Source organism: Podarcis erhardii, assembly GCF_964252035.2.
Source record: "Podarcis erhardii genome assembly, chromosome: 8".
Taxonomy (NCBI): Eukaryota; Metazoa; Chordata; class Lepidosauria; order Squamata; family Lacertidae; genus Podarcis; species Podarcis erhardii.
Genome location: NC_138499.1, coordinates 40497040 through 40517429, shown reverse-complemented (window position 1 = coordinate 40517429; position 20390 = coordinate 40497040). Strand labels below are relative to the sequence as shown.

The window sequence follows — 20390 nt, the reverse complement described above, 5'->3', positions numbered from 1 at the left end:
GAAATGGAACTGGGTTTTTTTTGGGGGGGGACACCTCCAAATCAAACTAGGAAAGTTCATTCAATGCTACTTGGGGTACTTGTCTGATCTCATAGCCACATTCAACACATCAGCTGCCCACACAGTTGGCACCATTGCTGGAATGATTTAAGGCAGCGATAACTGCCTCCTCCCAATTCACCTCTCACTAGAGATGGGGGATAAATTTGATTCAGTTGACATTTAAAGGCGAACCTACCAAATTAGCATTTTCCAAAGAATACATAAACACAGCCATCCTTGAAATTTGCAGTTCTGTGAACTATGCAATGCTGTTCCACAGTCAAACAATGTGTACAAAAATTCGTATACTGGGGTAAAGTGTCCATAAAATTGCACTGATTAGGGAAAACAGCATACCAAAAAATGCATTAGAATAGGGAAATTGCTTTACAAAAATGTGTATATTAGACAAAAATATATTTAGGAGAAATTCATAGTAAACAACACTCGTGAATTTGTATGAGGACTTTTTTTAAAAAGCAAACTGATGTGGAAATATAGAGAACTGAGATTAAGATTATAAAAATAATAGAGAGAAATAAAAATTGACAGATCCACTCATCTCCACCTCCCACTTCTCAGGTGGTGAATGGGGTTTGGTATTTCATGTTACCAGTTGCTTGGCCCAAATAGGTGGCATTCAAAATAAGCACTTGTCTTTCCCCGAACCACAGCAACATGATCCAGTGGTGAAACCTCCAAAATTAGGCAAGTATCTTGGCTCAGCTCTCGCCAGTGCCTGCTTAAACCATTTTCCTTTAGGCAAGCCTATCGAGGTATGTAGATGTTGATGTGTCTGAATATTTTTACTGTTGATTTCAATAATTTTAAAATGTTTTTAATTGTTATTGATAATTTAAATATTTCTTGTAAACTGCTTAGAGGTTTTATTACAATCAAGTGGCAAAGAAATAAATAATAAAATCATGCACCCATTTCCTAAAACCACCACCTGAGGGGAAGGAGTTCAGTTTTTGTTTCTACCTAACATGCTAATTTTGTATGTACAGAACATTCCCACCACCCATAGGAAATTTTGAATCATTTAATCCTCCCCAACTACCTGCAATCTGAAGTGGTAGAGTTCGGAAAAATATATATCACTCTATTCCACTGAATGGGCAAGCTGGCCTTGTCTCATAACCATGATGGTCCCTCGCATATTAATATGATATAATGCAGATTAATGAAGAATGATACCAGCACGTATTTAATCCCCTGTGCTATGAACCCAGGCACCAGTTGTTTCAGATAAAATATTCCCCCGAAGGGTGATCTATGCCCTAAAGTCTATGGAGTATGGCCAGATGTTCATTCTACTGCCGCAAGACTACTGGCATCCTTCGTCATGACTGATAGTGCTGTTGGCCTGCTGCCTCACTCCTTCTATTTAGTTGATTGTAGAAAGGGTGATAGGCAGCTGCTGCTCTTCACCATGGGATCAGCGTTGTGGGCCTTCATAGGATTCAATCCTGTCATTACTCACTTGCCATGAATATGTTCATCATTATCATAATACCCTTGTAGAAAGGTGGCTCTACACAAAACACGAATATCCTTACCACAAATAGTATAAGCAAACATTTGAAACAAGTTAGTTATTGATAAGAAACCTCTGCAAGGTTTAGCCAATACACTCTGAAATGATGAAATCCTGGTGAGATCTTCACACTTTTCACGCCCTGCATAGGCATTCATTCCTCTCCTATTTCATGAGGGGAGAACCTGGACACTCATGCTAGTTCCACTGCCTTCCAACACATTCCTGTTACTTAGTCCCACCACTGTCCACTCATTGGGGGCTCTGATCACAGAGGGAGTCTCCTTGGTAGAACAGGCTTGCTGTGTACTTTGATTTGCAGCAGTGGGGTGGGGTAGGGTGGTACTGGAAAAGCCAATCTGGTGGTCCCACCACCCTGACCTTTCTCCACATTATCCTGGTTTACGGTGGTAATGCTGCTGTAAGTAGGCCAGGTCTGTGGCACTACTCCTTCCCCTCCTACTCCCCCCACTGGAGATATTTCTCCCCACTAACTTCTGCTGGGCATCTTTAATAATAAAATAGCAATAATCAGAAAGAATTTAAAGTGGCAGCCACCAGAAAAGGAGTAGTCCAGCCCATCTAGTTAACAGAACTGGTGTGTGTGTACAGTTTAATGCTCAGCTGCCTACTTACAAAACTGCCTACTTACAATAACAGAGGACAGGTCAAGAAAGCATGAGAGGTCAACTTCAAACCCAGCTCAAGACATACACTGAAACTATCTGGGCTAGAACTTGAAGGTTAAATAAATTCCTTCTCCCCCACCCAGTGCTACCTAAAGCAGAGGCAGATTTAGGGCAGCACAACCAATTTCCACACACAGAGTACAGGGGTCAAGGGAGAGCCTGCCTGCCTCCTTCTCAAAGTCTTGTAAGCGCTTGCCCAGCTTTGGCAATCTGGAAGGCCACAGATTGACCAACCTGGACCTCTGTGAAGTTTTCCCCATACAAGAACCTCTTGATAGGTTACAATATTTTTCTGGTGAACCTTAGAAAGCCTAGAGGCACTTAAAAACAACAACAACTTGAATTACTGTGAACACACCATCTGTGCTGGCTATGTTTGTAAGAGATGCAATAAATGTGGGATATAACAGCACTTCTTGTGACAAAGCTGAAGCTTTGTGAATCTTACCTGAGCTCCTGTGCTATCGAATCCACGTGTGCTGTTGGTAAAAGAAGGGAAGACTGCATCAGTTTACATTTAAACTTCTGTGCACCTGCCTATTTCTGATGAGAGATGAGAACCTGGGAGAACACAGGTGACTCTTTATTTCTCCCTAACCACAGGATTATTGCTGCTCGTGGCAACTGCTAAAGTTGATGTTCAATTCCCATGGTTACTTATCTGTTAAAAAACAAAAACCCAAAACAACTCAGCACACAAGGAAGATGATCTTCAGCAGGAAAAAAAAAGGCCACTATACCTTTCCTTCTTCTTTTTTAATTGGATGTGCAGTGAGAACATTTTCTTTTCCTAAGTGATAATTTGATTTGGGAATGAGGAAAGCTGGTGTTTACAAATACCTGCCCACACAAGGCTATGCAGCATATTGAAAGAGCCAACAGGTGGTTCTAAAGATTACTCATGTTGCACAGGCAACATCCGTTGTCCCACTTCTGGGGAAATCCTGTTGCTCTATTAAGCCTGTGTGTGCAAGAGAGAGGCATTTTAAGCCCTAAATATGTTTAACTAGCTTGCTAAATGAGAGAGATCACCTTTTAAATGTTTAAAGAAAGTATGGCAATGCATTAACTCTGATTAGAAACTGCTAAATGAAACCCAGCCAGTTAGTCAGTAGCTCCCTGCAGACTTGATCTAATGGAGGCTCACTACAATGTTCAGATATGCAGCAGTAACTTCATTATGCTGTTGCAATTACTCACTTCATTTGGGGATTGATCCTGATCTCACTGAACTATATAGAAATGCTGCCAGGGGAAGGCAGGGTGGGCTCTTAAAATAATGTCTATCTATCTTTCTATCTATATCTTGCCCTCACCATTTCAGGCTTTTGTTATTGAAAGGCCTGTGGAATTTTTTTTTAATTTTTTTTTATGACAGTGAAGGGAGATTGGGTGATTTAAATCCCTTATTCCCTTGCAGTTGAATATATACAACATCTGAATGCTTTTGGCTGGTGGCAGGAGGAGTAATAGGAGTAAAAGCAACAGATTCAATAATCTCTGAAAAACAGCCATCTGCAAAGCAGCTCTGTGCTAAAACAAATTTTGAACAGTTATGTATTTCAGTAGGAAAGTTTTTGATCCTTCAGGGTGTGTCAAAATCTTGGCTCACCTTTAACTATGATACATTTATTTTGAAACATCTCAGAGATAAATTATTTCAGTTTTGTAATTTAGGAAGATAGCAAGCTATACACTGAATCAGACCACTGGCACATCTAACTCACTATTGTCTATGCTGGAAGCTGCTCCCCAGGGTATCAGACAGAAGTCTTTCCCAGAAACACCTGGAGATCCAGGGACTGATCCTGGGACCTTCTGTTTGCAAAGCATCTGCTCTACCACTGAACTGCAGTTCTTTCCCTATTTGAATAAAGACTTCCAGCTATCCTTTGGTGCAGTGATTAATCAGCCAATAATTTATTTATTTTTAAATAGAATTGCTGAATACATTGTATTAGCCACAGAAAAATAGCCCAAATTAAGGATCCCATCACTATAACCATCTGCAAGCCACTTTGCTATAAGCAGGTTCTGTGTATCTTGGGTAACATTTAAATGACCCAATCTTGTGAGCAGAATTACAGCTTCCGGCCATGGAGTTGGCACCCCACTAGCTGTGGGGTGCTGAGACCCACATGATCAGCTCCCTCCCAGCAATATGGGTACAATGTGGACACCTCAGTTCACAAGGTTGGGTCATTAAAATCTGACCCCCTCTATGTGACACCCACACATATGTAAGGTCCCACAAATGCAGTAAGGAATGTTTCCCTACACCCCTCCCCCCATTTATTTATTTTTTACAATATCATGATTGTGATTCACAACCCAACAGTAAGCTAGAAGGAAAGCAGTATGGGCTGAGTTGCTCCAGCTATGCCATGCCTGCCTTCACTGTAGGATTTGGTATAATGGGTAATGAGAAACAAAATTTGTACATGGTAGTCAGGGCCTTATATAAATTAGTACATCATCCACATACAGGTTGTGATCATCCCTTGTGTAAGGATTGCTGTACAGAGTGAAATGAACACTTACTTTGTGATTATCTATTCATTACTTCCTATGTGGCAAGTGCTTTCCATATAAGAATGTGTGAAGTAGTTCTAAACAGTCTTAAATGGTCAAAGTGTTTCTCTTTGTTTGCCCAAAACGTTATGAGGAGTCATGGCTAGTTGGAATGTGGGCAAATCATAGCATTTAACAGCCCAGGCACCCCTTCTAGAGAAGCACAGACAACTTTACTATAGATATTGTCAGCTTACTGAGATAACTTTTACCTATAGTTACCTTCGTAGGGGATAGTTTCAGCTGCCAGGGCTCCCTTGAAGCTGTTATGGTCCTGTTTTGCCTGCTCTCTGTATAACAGTGTTTGCCCCAATGGGACTTTGTCTGCCCTGACCTAACTTGGCCTGATGTGACTTGATTTGCCTATCTTGACCTAACCTTGCTTACTTGACCTCCTCTTGCCTACTGTGACCAGACTTGACTTGACCTTCCATGTGACCCTCAAGTGTCCATGGAACAAGACAACAATGGGCTGTGCATTGCAGTCTACATAGATCACTGGTTTTAACTTCTCCTGGTCCCCCACATAACTACACAGATAACAAGGATGCCTGTGAGATCTGGCTCTGCTATCTGAGTAGCTGACTTCCCATTCTCTTCCAGCTCTGTGCTGCTCATAGGGCATTTCCGCAAGGTTGAATCATTTTTTGCTACTATTTGCTTAGGATGTACACTTGATTTAAAAATGGACTCATCTATACTGCATTAGCAACATTCATACAGGGCATAAGTAAATAGATACTTCAAAGGCACTTTAGAGAGTCATGTGTAAAAACACCCTTAGGGCATATGTGGTTAATTAATTGCACTGGCAAATTAGACTTGTTAGCATTACATCTAGTCATTTAAGTTTAGCTACAACTTCATAAGTAAAATCTGCTTCAACTGGAGGTAAAATATCTCTATTTTATTTTACATATGCCCATTTCCCACTCACAATCAAGGGTCACAAAAAGCATTACCAATTATAATAAAAAGTTATTTTCCTTAAGGGGTTGTATGACTAGTCAATCATGTTTTCCAGATGTTTAGATCATTAAGGGGCCTTTTAATCTCAATATTACATTGCCATCTGTTCTTTACCCAATGAGAGAAAAACCGAAAGTTTAACTTTTTTATCGTACATTTGAACAGATAAATACAAAAACATTAGGGACATTGCAGTGTTTTGGGATGGAAGCAGATCCAACTTTATATTGCTAAGGTTTTTTTGTTTTTGTTTTTCAACTTGCCAATAGCAGATTTGATTCAACAAGAAGCAGGCAAAACAGTAAAATGTATTCCCATGGTTTACCACAGTTTACATATAATTGGAAGAGGATGATTCTTGTTTAGGAGACAATACCTATTAAAATCACCGTCTGCATGTTCAAGGCCATTCTTCATCAACCTATCCAACAGCATTAGTTGGATTTTTAGATTATCTCTGTGAAATGATTGTACATTTGTGAGATTTTCTTTCCACCTCCACTCTCCCACACATCTAAATAACATTTCACTTCCTAATCTCTGCAGTTGGTGTCCTGGCTTGATTTAAAATGAGCCCTCAGGAAGGTGTAGACTCGCTGATGACACATTTGGGACCATGTGCAGAAATTTACATTTCATGGTGTGATGGGCACAGGGTCGTAGAAGGGGTCTTCTAACTCACCCTTGGTTCCTCTTGAACGTGTGCGTAGCTTTTTATCTTCACCATCTGCATCCATCTGTAACAGTAACAGAAAGTCTATTCACCATTGGAGGCGGTGGTGGGAGAATCATTAACATGTCTTTACAAAGTTTCCATAGGCCAAGAACTTATTAATCTTGTCACTCAGAAAAAATGCCATCTGTGAATAACTTTTAAGCATAGTTCAGAAGATATTTGTAATGGAAAAATATTTAATTAAGCAAATGCTAATTATTCCTTTTGGGTGAGTGCCAATGTCTGCAAGCGATCAAGATTTATGTTCTGATCCCAATGAGGTTAAATAACTGCTGAGGATGGGATCATGAGAACATATGAAGAGCCCTGCTGGATCAGAGTAAAGATCCACTAATTCAGCATCCTCTTTCTCACATGCTTGTGTTGATGCCCTGTGGCAACTGATATTTGGTTGCATACTTCCCTTGAAGATGAAGGCTCCAATTAGTTATCAAAGCCAATGAGAAATTTGTCAGTCTAAGAATTTGTCAATCACCTTTTAAAGCTACACAAACACCACACTGAATAACACTGAATTCAATATATTAATTCTTAGGCATGGGCTCCACAGAGAAGTCTGTCCTGAATCTACTGCCATTCATATTGAGTAACAATAAATACTAGTGTTATGAAAGATGGAGGGGGAATCTCTTTGTTCACTTCCTACATATTGCATATGTATACAAATTGTATGCATCTAACATGGTTTCCTCACTCATCTTCCTTCACAACTAAAAAAATCCAAATGCTTTAGCCTTGCCTCCTATGGAAGATCATTTTTATTTCAGTTGCCATGGGGTCATACTAGTAATAAAACTGGATTTGGAACATCAACACATTGGTTCAATGGGAGCGCCATGTGCTAGCAAGCTAGGAATGGCATTACTAGAAATGCAGCATGTTTTTTTTTCTATGCTCTATGCACAAGGCTCTAACAAAGCATGGAATCTGGTGGAGACACAGCATGAAGTTGGTCAGTGAAGCTATAAATAACTCATTGATGTAACTTCAAAGAGTCATTTTAGCCACCACTTAGGATGGATGAATCTCTCCATTTTGGGTTTTCTGTTTCTAATTTTTCTCATCATAATCTGGTTATCAACTCATAGAATCATAGAATCATAGAATCATAGAGTTGGAAGAGACCACAAGGGCCATCGAGTCCAACCCCCTGCCAAGCAGGAAACACCATCAGAGCACTCCTGACATATGGTTGTCAAGCCTCTGCTTAAAGACCTCCAAAGAAGGAGACTCCACCACACTCCTTGGCAGCAAATTCCACTGTCGAACAGCCATCACTGTCAGGAAGTTCTTCCTAATGTTTAGGTGGAATCTTTTTTCTTGTAGTTTGGAACCATTGCTCCGTGTCCGCTTCTCTGGAGCAGCAGAAAACAACCTTTCTCCCTCCTCTATTTGACATCCTTTTATATATTTGAACATGGCTATCATATCACCCCTTAACCTCCTCTTCTCCAGGCTAAACATGCCCAGCTCCCTTAGCCGTTCCTCATAAGGCATCGTTTCCAGGCCTTTGACCATTTTGGTTGCCCTCCTCTGGACACGTTCCAGTTTGTCAGTGTCCTTCTTGAACTGTGGTGCCCAGAACTGGACACAGTACTCCAGGTGAGGTCTGACCAGAGCAGAATACAGTGGCACTATTACTTCCCTTGATCTAGATGCTATACTCCTATTGACGCAGTCCAGAATTGCATTGGCTTTTTTAGCTGCCGCGTCACACTGTTGGCTCATGTCAAGTTTGTGGTCAACCAAGACTCCTAGATCCTTTTCACATGTACTGCTCTCAAGCCAGGTGTCACCCATCTTGTATTTGTGCCTCTCATTTTTTTTTCATTTTTTTTTGCCCAAGTGCAATACTTTACATTTCTCCCTGTTAAAATTCATCTTGTTTGTTTTGGCCCAGTTCTCTAATCTGTCAAGGTCGTTTTGAAGTGTGATCCTGTCCTCTGGGGTGTTAGCCACCCCTCCCAGTTTGGTGTCATCTGCAAATTTGATCAGGATGCCCTTGAGTCCATCATCCAAGTCGTTGATAAAGATGTTGAATAAGACCGGGCCCAAGACAGAACCCTGTGGCACCCCACTAGTCACTCTTCTCCAGGATGAAGAGGAACCGTTGATGAGCACCCTTTGGGTTCGGTCAGTCAGCCAGTTACAAATCCACTCAGTGGTAGCATAGTCAAGACCGCATTTTACCAGCTTCTTTACAAGAATATCATGGGGCACCTTGTCAAATGCCTTGCTGAAATCAAGGTAGGCTACATCCACTGCGTTCCCTTCATCTACCAGGCTTGTAATTCTGTCAAAAAATGAGATCAGGTTAGTCTGACATGACATATTTTTCAGAAATCCATGCTGACTATTGGTGATCACAGCATTCCTTTCTAGGTCTCACAGACTGTTTGCTTAATGATCTGCTCCAGAATCTTCCCTGGTATTGATGTCAGACTGACTGGGCGGTAATTATTTGGGTCATCTCTTTTCCCCTTTTTGAAAATAGGCACAACATTTGCCCTCCTCCAGTCTGCCGGGACTTCGCCTGTTCTCCAGGAATTCTCAAAGATGACTGCCAGTGGTTCTGAGATCACATCTGCCAGTTCTTTTAATACTCTTGGATGCAGTTCATCTGGCCCTGGAGACTTGAATACATCTAGACAAGTATTCTTGTACTATCTCCTTAGTTATTCTGGGCTGTGTTTCCTCTGCTGAATCATTTGCTCCAGATTCTTCAGGTCAGGCATTGTTTTCTTTATCGGAGAAGACTGAGGCAAAGAAGGCATTGAGGAGTTCAGCCCTTTCTGTGTCCCCTGTTTGCATTTCACCATCTTCTCCTCTGAGTGACCCCACTGTTTCTTTGTTCTTCCTTTTGCTACGAACATACCCATAAAAGCCTTTTTTGTTGCTTTTAACCTCTCTAGCAAGCCTGAGTTCATTCTGTGCTTTAGCTTTTCTGACTTTGTGTCTACACGTGCTGGCTATTTGTTTGAATTCCTCTTTGGTGGTTTCCCCCCTTTTCCATTTTTTGTACACATCCTTTTTAAATTTTAACTCAGTTAAAAGTTCTTTAGATAGCCACCCTGGCTTCTTTAGGCACCTTCCATGTTTCCGTCTCATTGGTATTGCCTGAAGTTGTGCTTTTACTATCTCCCTCTTAACAAACTCCTAGCCATCATGAACTCCCTTTCCTTTTAGTATTACTGTCCATGGGATCTCACCCAGCACTTCCCTAAGTTTTATGAAGTCGGCTTTCTTAAAGTCAAGAAACTGAGTCCTAGTATGCTTGGCTGCTCCTTTCCGCTGTATAGTAAACTTCAGAAGAGCATGATCACTCGCGCCTAATGATCCTTCCACTTCTACCCCACTAACCAGGTCATCAACATTGGTTAGGACCAGATCTAAAATGGCTGTTCCTCTTGTTGCTTCTCCCACTTTCTGGACAATGAAGTTGTCTGCAAGGCCAGTGAAGAATCTGTTTGACCGTATGCTCTTGGCTGAGTTTGACATCCAACAAATATCCGGGTAATTGAAGTCCCCCATAACTACTATCTCCCTTCCTTTTGCATGCTTGGCCATCTGTTCCAGGAAGGCATCATCTATGTCCTCCGTTTGGCTTGGGGATCTATAGTAAACTCCCACAATGAGGTCACTGTTATTCTTCTCTCCCTTAATTTTGACCCAAATGCTCTCACTTTGGCTTTGAGGTTCTAAATCTTGGAACTATTCCACATCTCTCTCTGTGTGTGTGTTCCCATTTCAGCATTTTAGTGAAAATTTCTCCAGATTCACACAGTTTTGCAAGAATCCCCCCCCCAAATATAATGCAATTTTATCTATTATTTTCACTAATACATATGTTATTAGACTCCCCCCCAATAGACACATATGCACATATTTGGCTACATATTATTTGGGTAGAGAACTGCATCACAAAATTCAGAAAAGTGTGAATTTTGAAGGCTAGATGCTTTTTGTATCCAATTTTGTTGCATGAAGTGCAAATAGGGAGTTTTGCATTAAAATGTATGCCAAACATCTTGAGAACATCCCATATGCAGGCTAAAGTCCCCACAACGCAGAGCTGCTGGATTCCAGAAATGCCCTTTGCCTCCAAAGGTGCCTCAGAGTGTTCAGCTGTTACCTAACTTAACTGTAAGCTTTCCCACACCTTCCTGCCAACTATGTGACTAATGCAACCATGTAACCAAATAAACCCCTAAATACCACCACCTCCAAATCCAGTACAGAGTAGGTGAAAAAAAAAACCAACAACACTGCTTGAACAATGTACAGTCAGGTTAAAAAAAATCCTAGGACTCAGCTACATTTGTAAAGATAAAGTGCTTTATATGCATGCTATACAGTCATACTTTGGGTTAAATATGCTTCAGCTTGAGTGCTTTCAAAATGACATCACTCGCATGCACGGAAGCGGCGAATTGCAACCCGTGCACGTGCAGGCGCGGGTTACATTCGCTTCAGGATGCGAACGGGGATCTGGAACGGATCCCATTTGTATCCAGAGGTACCACTGTATATAACACTGTGACACCAGATGGTGCTGTGGAGTCCCATCTTTTGCCAATGGGATTTCCCTCCATGAAGTTTACAACGCCTTTAACTGAATTGCTTTTGTGATGTGTCTAGATCCAGCCCTGGGCAGCCCTGAAACAGAGAGTAGTCTGGTTGGATGCAAGAAAACAGCCATAATTTTATTGCATTATGGTAAAATATTAATAAAAATTATTATTATTATTATTATTATTATTATTATTATTATTATTATTAAAATAACAACAACAACAACAACAACAACAACAACAAATTCTGAGTGGCTTCCAACAAAAGCTTAAAAATACATTAAAACATCAGTCATTAAAAACTTCCCTAAACAGGGCTGCCTTCAGATGTCTTCTAAATGCCATATAGTTATTTATTTCTTTGACATCTGATGGGAGAGCGTTCCACAGGGCGGGTGCCACTACCGAGAAGGCCCTCTGCCTGGTTCCTTGTAACTTCACTTCTTGTAGTGAGGGAACCGCTGGAAGGCCCTCGGAGCTGGACCTCAGTGTCCGGATTAAAAAAGAAAAGAAAACAGCCAAATGGGACCTTAGGGGACATAGTCATGGAATAGAAAGCCTGTGACCACACGCTAGATACCAGTGTCAATGTGCGTGCATTTGCAGACAGAGCAGCTTGGTCCCCTCACCCACATCCTGGGCTGGCCACAACAATGCTCCCAGATGCTTTATGCAGCTGGCAGGAACAGAATTGGCTACTCTAGATTAATCTTCTGTTCTAAAAATCCAACAGCAGAAACCAAAGAGCCACAAACAGCTATTTTGCTCTAGATCAGGGGTGTCAAATTCAAATTCATTGGGGGCCGCATCAGCAGTTTGGTCACCCTCAAAGGGCCGGTTCAAGTTCGAGTGTCTTCAAAGCCCATGACACCTTTAACAGCTGGATTAAGTAATGCAGAGCTTCTGGCTCATGGAACACTACACCTTGATTTCATTTGAATACATATATGAATATAAAAATTGTTTCCTGTTTGGCTTGGTGTTTAAGTTACACAAGATGTGCAGGTTTTAATTTTTCTCATTCCCCAAATTTTAATCGAGCATTTGTTTGGATTTTTTCCCCTTTGCTACCTACCCTAAACCTTTGAGGAGGGCGGGAACTGATGGCCGGACCCTGTAATAACATTGAGGGGAAAATTGCATGATGTGTAAATACCCTAAAAAATAAACCAATTCCTTATCAGCTTTTTTCCCATATATAAATTTTTGCAACGCGCACCCTGCGGAAGCCCCGCCTGACGTTATTTACAAAACATGCACTTGCGTATCGAATTTGCTTTTGAATCACGAATCCCCAGAGGCGGAGGATGCTGTTCATTGGGCAGCGCAGAAAGCCACCTAAAGAAATAAATAAAGAAAAGAAAAGCAAAAGCACGCCGCCCCGAGTATTCACAGGGCGCGCTCCCAAAACACAAGCATGCTCTCGGTCTCCCTCTCTCCAACGCGCGCGAAGCCGGCTCTGCCCTTCTCCGCATTCCACCTCGTGCAGGCGCGCTGCGCTCCCGCCGGGACTTATTTCACCCCGGCGAGCCCGAAAAGAAGTTGAGAGCAGCAGCAGCGGCCTCCCATATCCAACCCCACCCTCACCGTGTCAAATAAGTCTCGGCTAGGTAGCTGGAGGAGGGGGAGGCCTGCACCTGCGCAGAAGGGACCTGAGGCGCCCTGCGCGTGCGCCGCAGCCCAAGCTTCCCTCACAGATATATATAGACCAGACTACGCGGGCCACATGACGAGGTCTGGCGGGCCGGATTTGGCCTGCAGACCTTGTGTTTGACACCTGTGCTCTAGATCATAACACAGTTACACAGCCCACTAAGGGATATTTCACATTGTGGAATGCCCTCCCATCATATGTCAAGGAGATAAGGAACTACACAACTTTCAGAAGGCATCTGAAGGCAGCCCTATATCAGGAAGTTTTTAATATTTGACCTTTTATTATGTTTTTGTATCTGCTGGAAGCTGCCCAGAATAGCTTGGGCAACCCAGCCAAATTGGCAGAGTACTACTACTACTACTACTACTATTCTGGTGGCATCACTACCTCTGATTGCTGTGAAGGAGTCTGGGTTTTGGAAATGAAAAAGTTGGGGCAGAAAGATAATTGAAAGTTCTTCAATGATCAAGAGCTAAATATGCCAGCTAGATGCTTAGTCTGTCAAGTGGCTGAGCTAATGGACTGGAATGGCTGGTGTATGTTTTTCTCAAAAACCCAGGAAGCAGCTGGATCCTCCTTGAGAGTTCCTAAGGGGAAAGGTGACACCTCTCTCCCTGCTTCAGCCAAGGATGATGTAATCTCAATCTCTGTGTGAAGAAAAGAAGCATGTTTTCCTACATTTATATCCTGCCAAGGGAGCCAAGGAAGTATACATTTGGTTCCCAGGCACTGACCAGATCCAGGTCTACCTTATGTCAGCAAGCTGGTGTCCTCATGTGCCTTAAGACAAACTGAAACAGGTGGAAAGATAGTTTTGAGCACTAGAAAGAACTCGGGGGAGGCTGCCTCTCTGGGGATTTGATGTGGAACAATGGATTTCTTCTTTGGAGGATTGCTATTCCTTTTGTTTCCACTCAGCTAGTATATTTGTAATAAACTCAATATTTCTACAGTTCTACACCGTGTTTTTCAGTGATCTCACCAAACCAAAGTGAGTAGTTTCACTGTAACTTCTCCCTACAATCTTATATGGAAGGTGCACAACAATATTATGAAGTAGCTACACATGGAACATGTGCAAAGGAGGGTAACCAAGATGATAATGAGTCTGGAAGCCAAGCCTTATGAGAAACAGTTGAGGGAGTTGGGTATGTTTAGCCTGGAAAAGAGGAGACTGAGAGGAGATATGATAGTCATCTTCAAATATCTAAAGGGCTGTTACATGGAAGATGGAATGAGCTTGTTTTCTCCTGTCCTGGGGGGTAGGATTCGAACCAATGCCTTCAAGTTACAAGAAAGATTCTGACTAAACATCAGGAAAAACTTTCAGACAGTAAGAGGTGTTCAACAGTGGAACAGAAGGTGGTGGAATCTCCTTCATTTGATAATAATAATAATAATAATAATAATAATAATAATAATAATAATAAAAACAACTTTTATTTGTATCCCACCCTTCTTGGCCGAAACTGGGCTCAGGGTGGCTTGAGGTTTTTAAACAGAGACTGGGTTCTTTAGTTGAGATTCCTGCATTGCAGGACTAGATGGCCCTCAGGATCCCTTCCAACTCTATGGTTCTAAGATTCGTGGTGTAGTGGTTCAGAGCAGTGGACTCGTAATCTGGTGAACCGGGTTCGATTCCCTGCTCCTCCAAATGCAGCTGCTGGGTGACCTTGGGCTAGTCACACTTCTCTGAAGTCTCTCAGCCCCACTCACCTCACAGAGTGTTTGTTGTGGGGGAGGAAGGGAAAGGAGATTGTTAGCTGCTTTGAGACTCCTTTGGGTAGTGATAAAGCGGGATATCAAATCCAAACACTTCTTCTTCTCTTCTAATGTTGCTATATATATAGTGGCAGCATATGATAACATGAACAACCAGTGAAGTACTGTGTCCAAATGTTTCTTTCCATGACATTAGCATGACTGTATTCCAGTAAGGTCAACCAACATTTGGGCCTGCTCAGTGTGGTGGGTGGTCACTGGATATACAGATTATATGAGAATTGGAAAGTGTGCTAGAGAAGAGGAGAAGTTTGGTTTTCGACATATTACCTGGTGTTGAACTGGATATCCAGGTGGAAATAATAGCTAGGGAGTTGGAGATGCAGGAGTGTCTATTGGATGCAAAGTTCTGGGTTAAAGAGTAAGGTCAGGTGTCATCAGCATATTCATGGGACTGTGGATCAGGAAGAGATAGTGTGTGCAGAAAAAGAAGCAGAACCCAGGAATGGGTCTGTGAGGGATCCCAAAGGAACAAGTCCCTCTGATACATGAACCCAATACTAATGAGTTGAGCAGTAGTCTGGTAAAATAAGGCCGTACTATTTATTTATTTTTTAAAAATCTGATTCTAGGCATATGATGAAACAACTGCACAATGACCTCACAATTTGTTCAGAAGACAAAACCTCTGAGAACCTTTTAGTGATCACAGGGATCCAGACTGAAGCTGCTCCTACATTGGGTCTCTTCTATGTCACTGCAATAATGTGTAGCACGATTCATTGTGTGGTTTCACATTGCATGGATGTGCCATATGGCAAGGGTGGTGTGTACAGTAGGCCTCAAATTTCAATCACTCACCTCATCATCTAAAAACAGTTGGGTAAACGATAATCTCTGCAAATGCAAATTTATCTAAATTATACTGTTAGCATGTGCACCAGTTTTTCACATTTACCCAGCAGCTTCTCTGCATCCTTTCTATTTGCGTAGAAAAGCAGTGGCTGTCTGAAGTGCAAACAGGGCTTCTAAGTATCTGCTGAACATGGATATGGATGGAGTTTGCTCATGACATTTGTTCCCTGTTTACCAAACTGGTTTTTGTTTAGTGAATGTATTTTCCTCCATCATATACAGAAGGATACAACTACATAATGTTGAGATTTATGGTTAAAGTCCGCATGAAACAAGGGGATACATTCCTCTTCAAGATTGTGAGGAAGAATAAAGGGGGCCGAGTTAACTAGCTGAAGATGAAACAACATTTGTGTGCCTCTCTATTTTTCCCCTGCTAATTATTACAGAGGGCTACATGAGACACAGAACATATGGTACATGACATATGACCCAAATAGCTCTTTACAGGAATAAACAAGCAGTCAAATGCTTGAACAGATTTTTGAAAATGTTATGCAAATACTTGAATAACTCTGTTGCTGCTGTGTTTGTCTCATGCAATCAGAAACTAGAAATATACTATACTATATTTGCAATTTCCAGAAACTGAATGTCATATTTTCATCTGCTTGATTTATAGCTAATGGTTCACAAAACAGCGATTAAAAATAAGGTGTCTGTTTGATCAGAAATGAAAACTTGCCCATGGTTGCTTGCTGCCATTCAAGCCTAATACAGGGTTGGTTGCAATGTGACTGCAATGGTAATGGGGAAACGTAGCTCTGTTCTCTGATGCTGAGTAGTGATTGAAGGCACTGACCTGCCATAGACTTATAATAGGGGAGCAGGTGTGGCAATGATGGACTTTAATTTCCTTTAATAAACCTTTTATGTGCCACACTTTTACTGCCATTCTATGCTCTCCAAGGTCCTGCACATAATAGGTTCATTACTTTTGATTACTATAGTCTATTGAGACAAACAACTCCAGAACACACTATATATTATGTTCAGTTAAACCAATACAGACTATTTATCCAATGTGCATTATTTCACCTGCAACTCTGCTGACAAAATTAACAGCCGCTCCTGTAAGCTAAAACTGTTTAAAACCACTGGTACTCCTTTGTCATCATTTCATAATAAATACCGCACCAATCACTACATTTCTCTTTTAACTGTGTAACAAAAAAAGGGGGGCTGCCTCTTTTTAAGCAGCAGTTACTTGGGGTTTTATTTTGTCATGAATATTTAAAAACCACACAATGGATGAAAACCAGCAGCCAAATCAATATAGGTGATTCTTTCTATTGATTTTCTTTCTTTAGGAAAATCATTTGAATTTATGACAGATGTTTAAACAGATTAAGATTAAACTGGCTAAGGCCTGTTTAGTATGATGAGCATAGCACTGTAAACCCATCATCATGGGCTGAGGGCGTCTGTTGCATATAAAACAGTCCACTCACACACAACTAAAAAAAAAGAGGGGGGAGCTTTATTTCTCAGGAAACTGGGTGTAATCCACATAGTACAACAACTGTGCAGTTTTCATTCATTTAAGTGGGTCTTTTGCAGGGCTGTCAAATGAACTTGAGGGATTATTCCTACTGCCTTTGATAGAGACTGGTGCAATCTTATACTTGGTCTCCTCAGAAATTAGTCCCCTGGAGTTCAATGGGACTTACTTCCAGGGAAATGTCTACAGTTCTGAAGCCTAAATTTCCTTCATATGACTTAACTTCAGTTACCTTACATCACCATACACCTTCCTAAAAAGGAAGTTGTTGTGAAATAAGCCACACTTCCAGGTAGGGCGGTTAGAATGTGGGTGGCACAACAACTTTTCATCATCAACTCTGGGAAGAATCTTTTATTTTTATGTTCAAATGATATATCATTTTGCATTTAATTCAAGGCAGACTGGTTTACGTCAGTAGCAATAAATATGGCATAGCTAGATGTCATCATGACCCAACAGCCCAATGCTCTGCTATATCCAGCATCCTCTCGCAATCTATGACAATTAATAGATAACTATTTCGTCCCATCGCTTTAATTCTTAATTCTACATATTTGCAGAACATGTACTACTAGTACATAGAAAAGAATCAACTTACCATGACTCTTTGGGTGAACTTTATGTCGTACTGAAATTATTGGAAATAAAGAGTAGTCAGCCTCTCACAATATGCTTATGTCGCTACAGGATATTTTCCCAAATAAGGCCCATGTTTAATGGGAAGTTTCATTATTTGTACCTAATTTATGCTGCAGTGCCTGGACCATTTGTTGCGGCCTCAGTGGGACTACTATGGAACTTCAGTGAGGTGGGCATCCCTTAAATAGCATGGACAGGAGAAGACAATCATGCATGTGTTCGGTCAACATATGGGAGGGTCAATGAGACAACCATCTCCTCTTTGCAGACCTTTATTATTCCAGTTTAAACCAGGCACTGTTTCTTTGCTTACTGCATCAAGGAACAGGTTTAGGCCTAGTTTTCTAGCCTAGTCATCTCCTCAAATGTACTTTTCTATATGCAGGTATGAGTTTCTTCATGCATGTTTGTGTGTATTGTATGGAGGCAGTGAGGTGAGCTCTATCTCCAGTTTGAAGTGGTACAGTCCAAGCTGGTTTACCAGCTTAGCAAGAACTTTGAACAAATGCTTCAGTGATGCAGCCATCTCCATAATGGTCAAAATGCCACACTGGTAAAATGTCCAGAATCCCATCTACTATTTCTTCCACTGCTCCCTGGAGTGGTACATGGCACCACAAAAGTGACCAGATGAATACCCTTCAAGTGTGGAGGAGAAAGTGGGATCATCCCCAATCACCAAGCCCCACATCACCAACTTGCATGCCAGCCATCCCCATATGCTCATCAAATTTAAGAAAGATTCTTGCTGCTCCCCCCAATAGTCCCTGGCTCACTGTGTCTGGGCTCACAAAGCAGGTTGAAAACTTCTATTCTGGGAAGTTATGCATAAGAGGAAAGTGTGGCGGAGGTGAAATAAGTTCAGTAAGATATGTCATGTCATGCGCACCACAAGTTTAAAGTGTTCTGTGCTAAATTCTGAATAGGAAAAACAACTCTCTCCATTAGAAATAGAAGAATTAGAAGAAATAGAAGAAAGTCACTAACATTGTGCAGAAAAAAGAAGACAAAAATCCAAGCTTACATGGCTCCTGGACAGGGCCGTCTTTACCTGGGGATGCAAGGGGTGCGGGGCACTCGGGCACTGAATTCTGGAGGCACCCGATGCCCACCGCTGAAGCTACCTAAGCTCTTAACTATCTACCTGTTATGAAATAATAAATAATTTTGATCAAGCTAGAAAAATAAAATACATATATACAGTGGTACCTCAGGTTAAGAACTTAATTCATTCTGAAGGTCCGTTCTTAACCTGAAACTGTTCTTAACATGAGGTACTACTTTAGCTAATGGGGCCTCCTGCTGCTGCCGCGCTGCTGCAACGATTTTTGTTCTCATCCTGAAGCAAAGTTCTTAACCCGAGGTAATATTTCTGGGTTACGGGAGTCTGTAACCTGAAGCATCTGTAAGCTGAAACGTCTGTAACCCGAGGTACCACTATACCTAGGTATTACCAAAATGTATACCTACTGTTTCACTAAAGGACTTTTGACTTTGTGTGCTCATTTACCAAAGACATGTCGTGCCAGCGGCGGCACTTGTCATTCACAATGGAGCGCTGGGCAGATCTTTGCACTTTGACAGCGCATATGCTAAAGACCCCACTACTCCTGGAGGAGTAGCCAAGTTAGTCTGTTGCATCAAAAACAAGGAGTCAGATTTATTGTCGCATTGTTTTTTGCAGAAGAGCTACTTCATCAGATACATGTTGTTTTTACTTTTACAGTACAGTCTCCACCTATTACAAGAAGCTTTTCTGTTCATTAGAAAAACAAACCTAAAATTTGATGAATACCACTGCAGGGAAAATTGTTTTATTTTATTGTTCAGGTTTAAGAGATATAACAGCACTAGAGTTTATATATTAATATGAATGTTAATTATTTTTATGTAGAGTTTACAACATTATTCCCAATTTCTAAGTAAAGGCTGCCATATTAAGAATACTTACTGGGATGCGTATTTTGCAAACAGACATAAAATATATATTATGATTTAATCAAGACTTCCTCTAAGTATGTGTTCACACAATGGAGCATTAGAGTTCATTTGACACTAATGATTTTCATTTTAATAAGGCCTTCAAAGAGCTTTTATATTCGCTGATGACAGGTAGTGTTTTATGACATCTTAAAATAAAAATATTATGCTTTGCCCTGAGTTTCTGGGAAGAGCCTTCATATCATTCTGGAGTGAAATGCAAAAAGATTATGTACAGTTAAGGTCCCCCCCCCAAAAAAGTGTGCATTGTGGCTCTCCCATTAAAAATATTCATCTTTTCTTAATGGACAGTATCAGACAGAGACAGAGAGAGAGAGAAATACAAATGGATCTGCCTTGCCGACAGCAGTTTAAGCCAATATCACTAGGTAGGCACAATTTTGGTACCACTGAACTTTATACAGTAGTTCTAATAGCTTGAACCTAATATGACCTGTCTGCTTGTCTTAATTTTAGCCTACATAATCAAGGCTGCAGTTCTGTAGTATGTCCAACTGAAGTCAATGGAACTTCTGAGTAGACATGTAAACAATTGCATTGCAAAACACAAAGGTATGTGCTGTGCTGGAGCTCTTGGTGGGTGATCCCGGTGTAATTTTAAAAATAAAATAAAGACAGCTATCATCTGACCTAGTTTGGATTGAATATCATAACATAGGCATAGGAGTCCAACCCTTTGCCAAAACCACACCACCAGTATAGATTTTTCAAGAAGCTACGGAAGGGGAAACTTGCAAGCTAAACTTTCATCAGAAGCTCCAAATGCACAACTCCTACTTAACATGCAGTATGGCCCTTGTATAACTAAGAGCCTCCACACTACATGTTAGGTTA

The 20390-nt window shown here is 41.2% G+C and overlaps 1 protein-coding gene across 9 annotated transcripts in view; it reads right to left on the bottom strand.

Annotated features, from left to right (window-relative positions):
- Positions 1–20390, bottom strand: part of ST18 (ST18 C2H2C-type zinc finger transcription factor) — a 192254-nt gene that overhangs the window by 64598 nt on the left and 107266 nt on the right. For all 9 annotated transcript variants that reach the window (XM_081874044.1, XM_081874043.1, XM_081874040.1 and 6 more), the window contains 2 exons: positions 6494–6548; positions 2720–2750 (listed from right to left, as the gene is read on the bottom strand). In XM_081874044.1, the coding sequence (XP_081730170.1) occupies positions 2720–2750; positions 6494–6548 (86 nt within the window). The remainder of the gene's footprint in view (positions 1–2719; positions 2751–6493; positions 6549–20390) is intronic.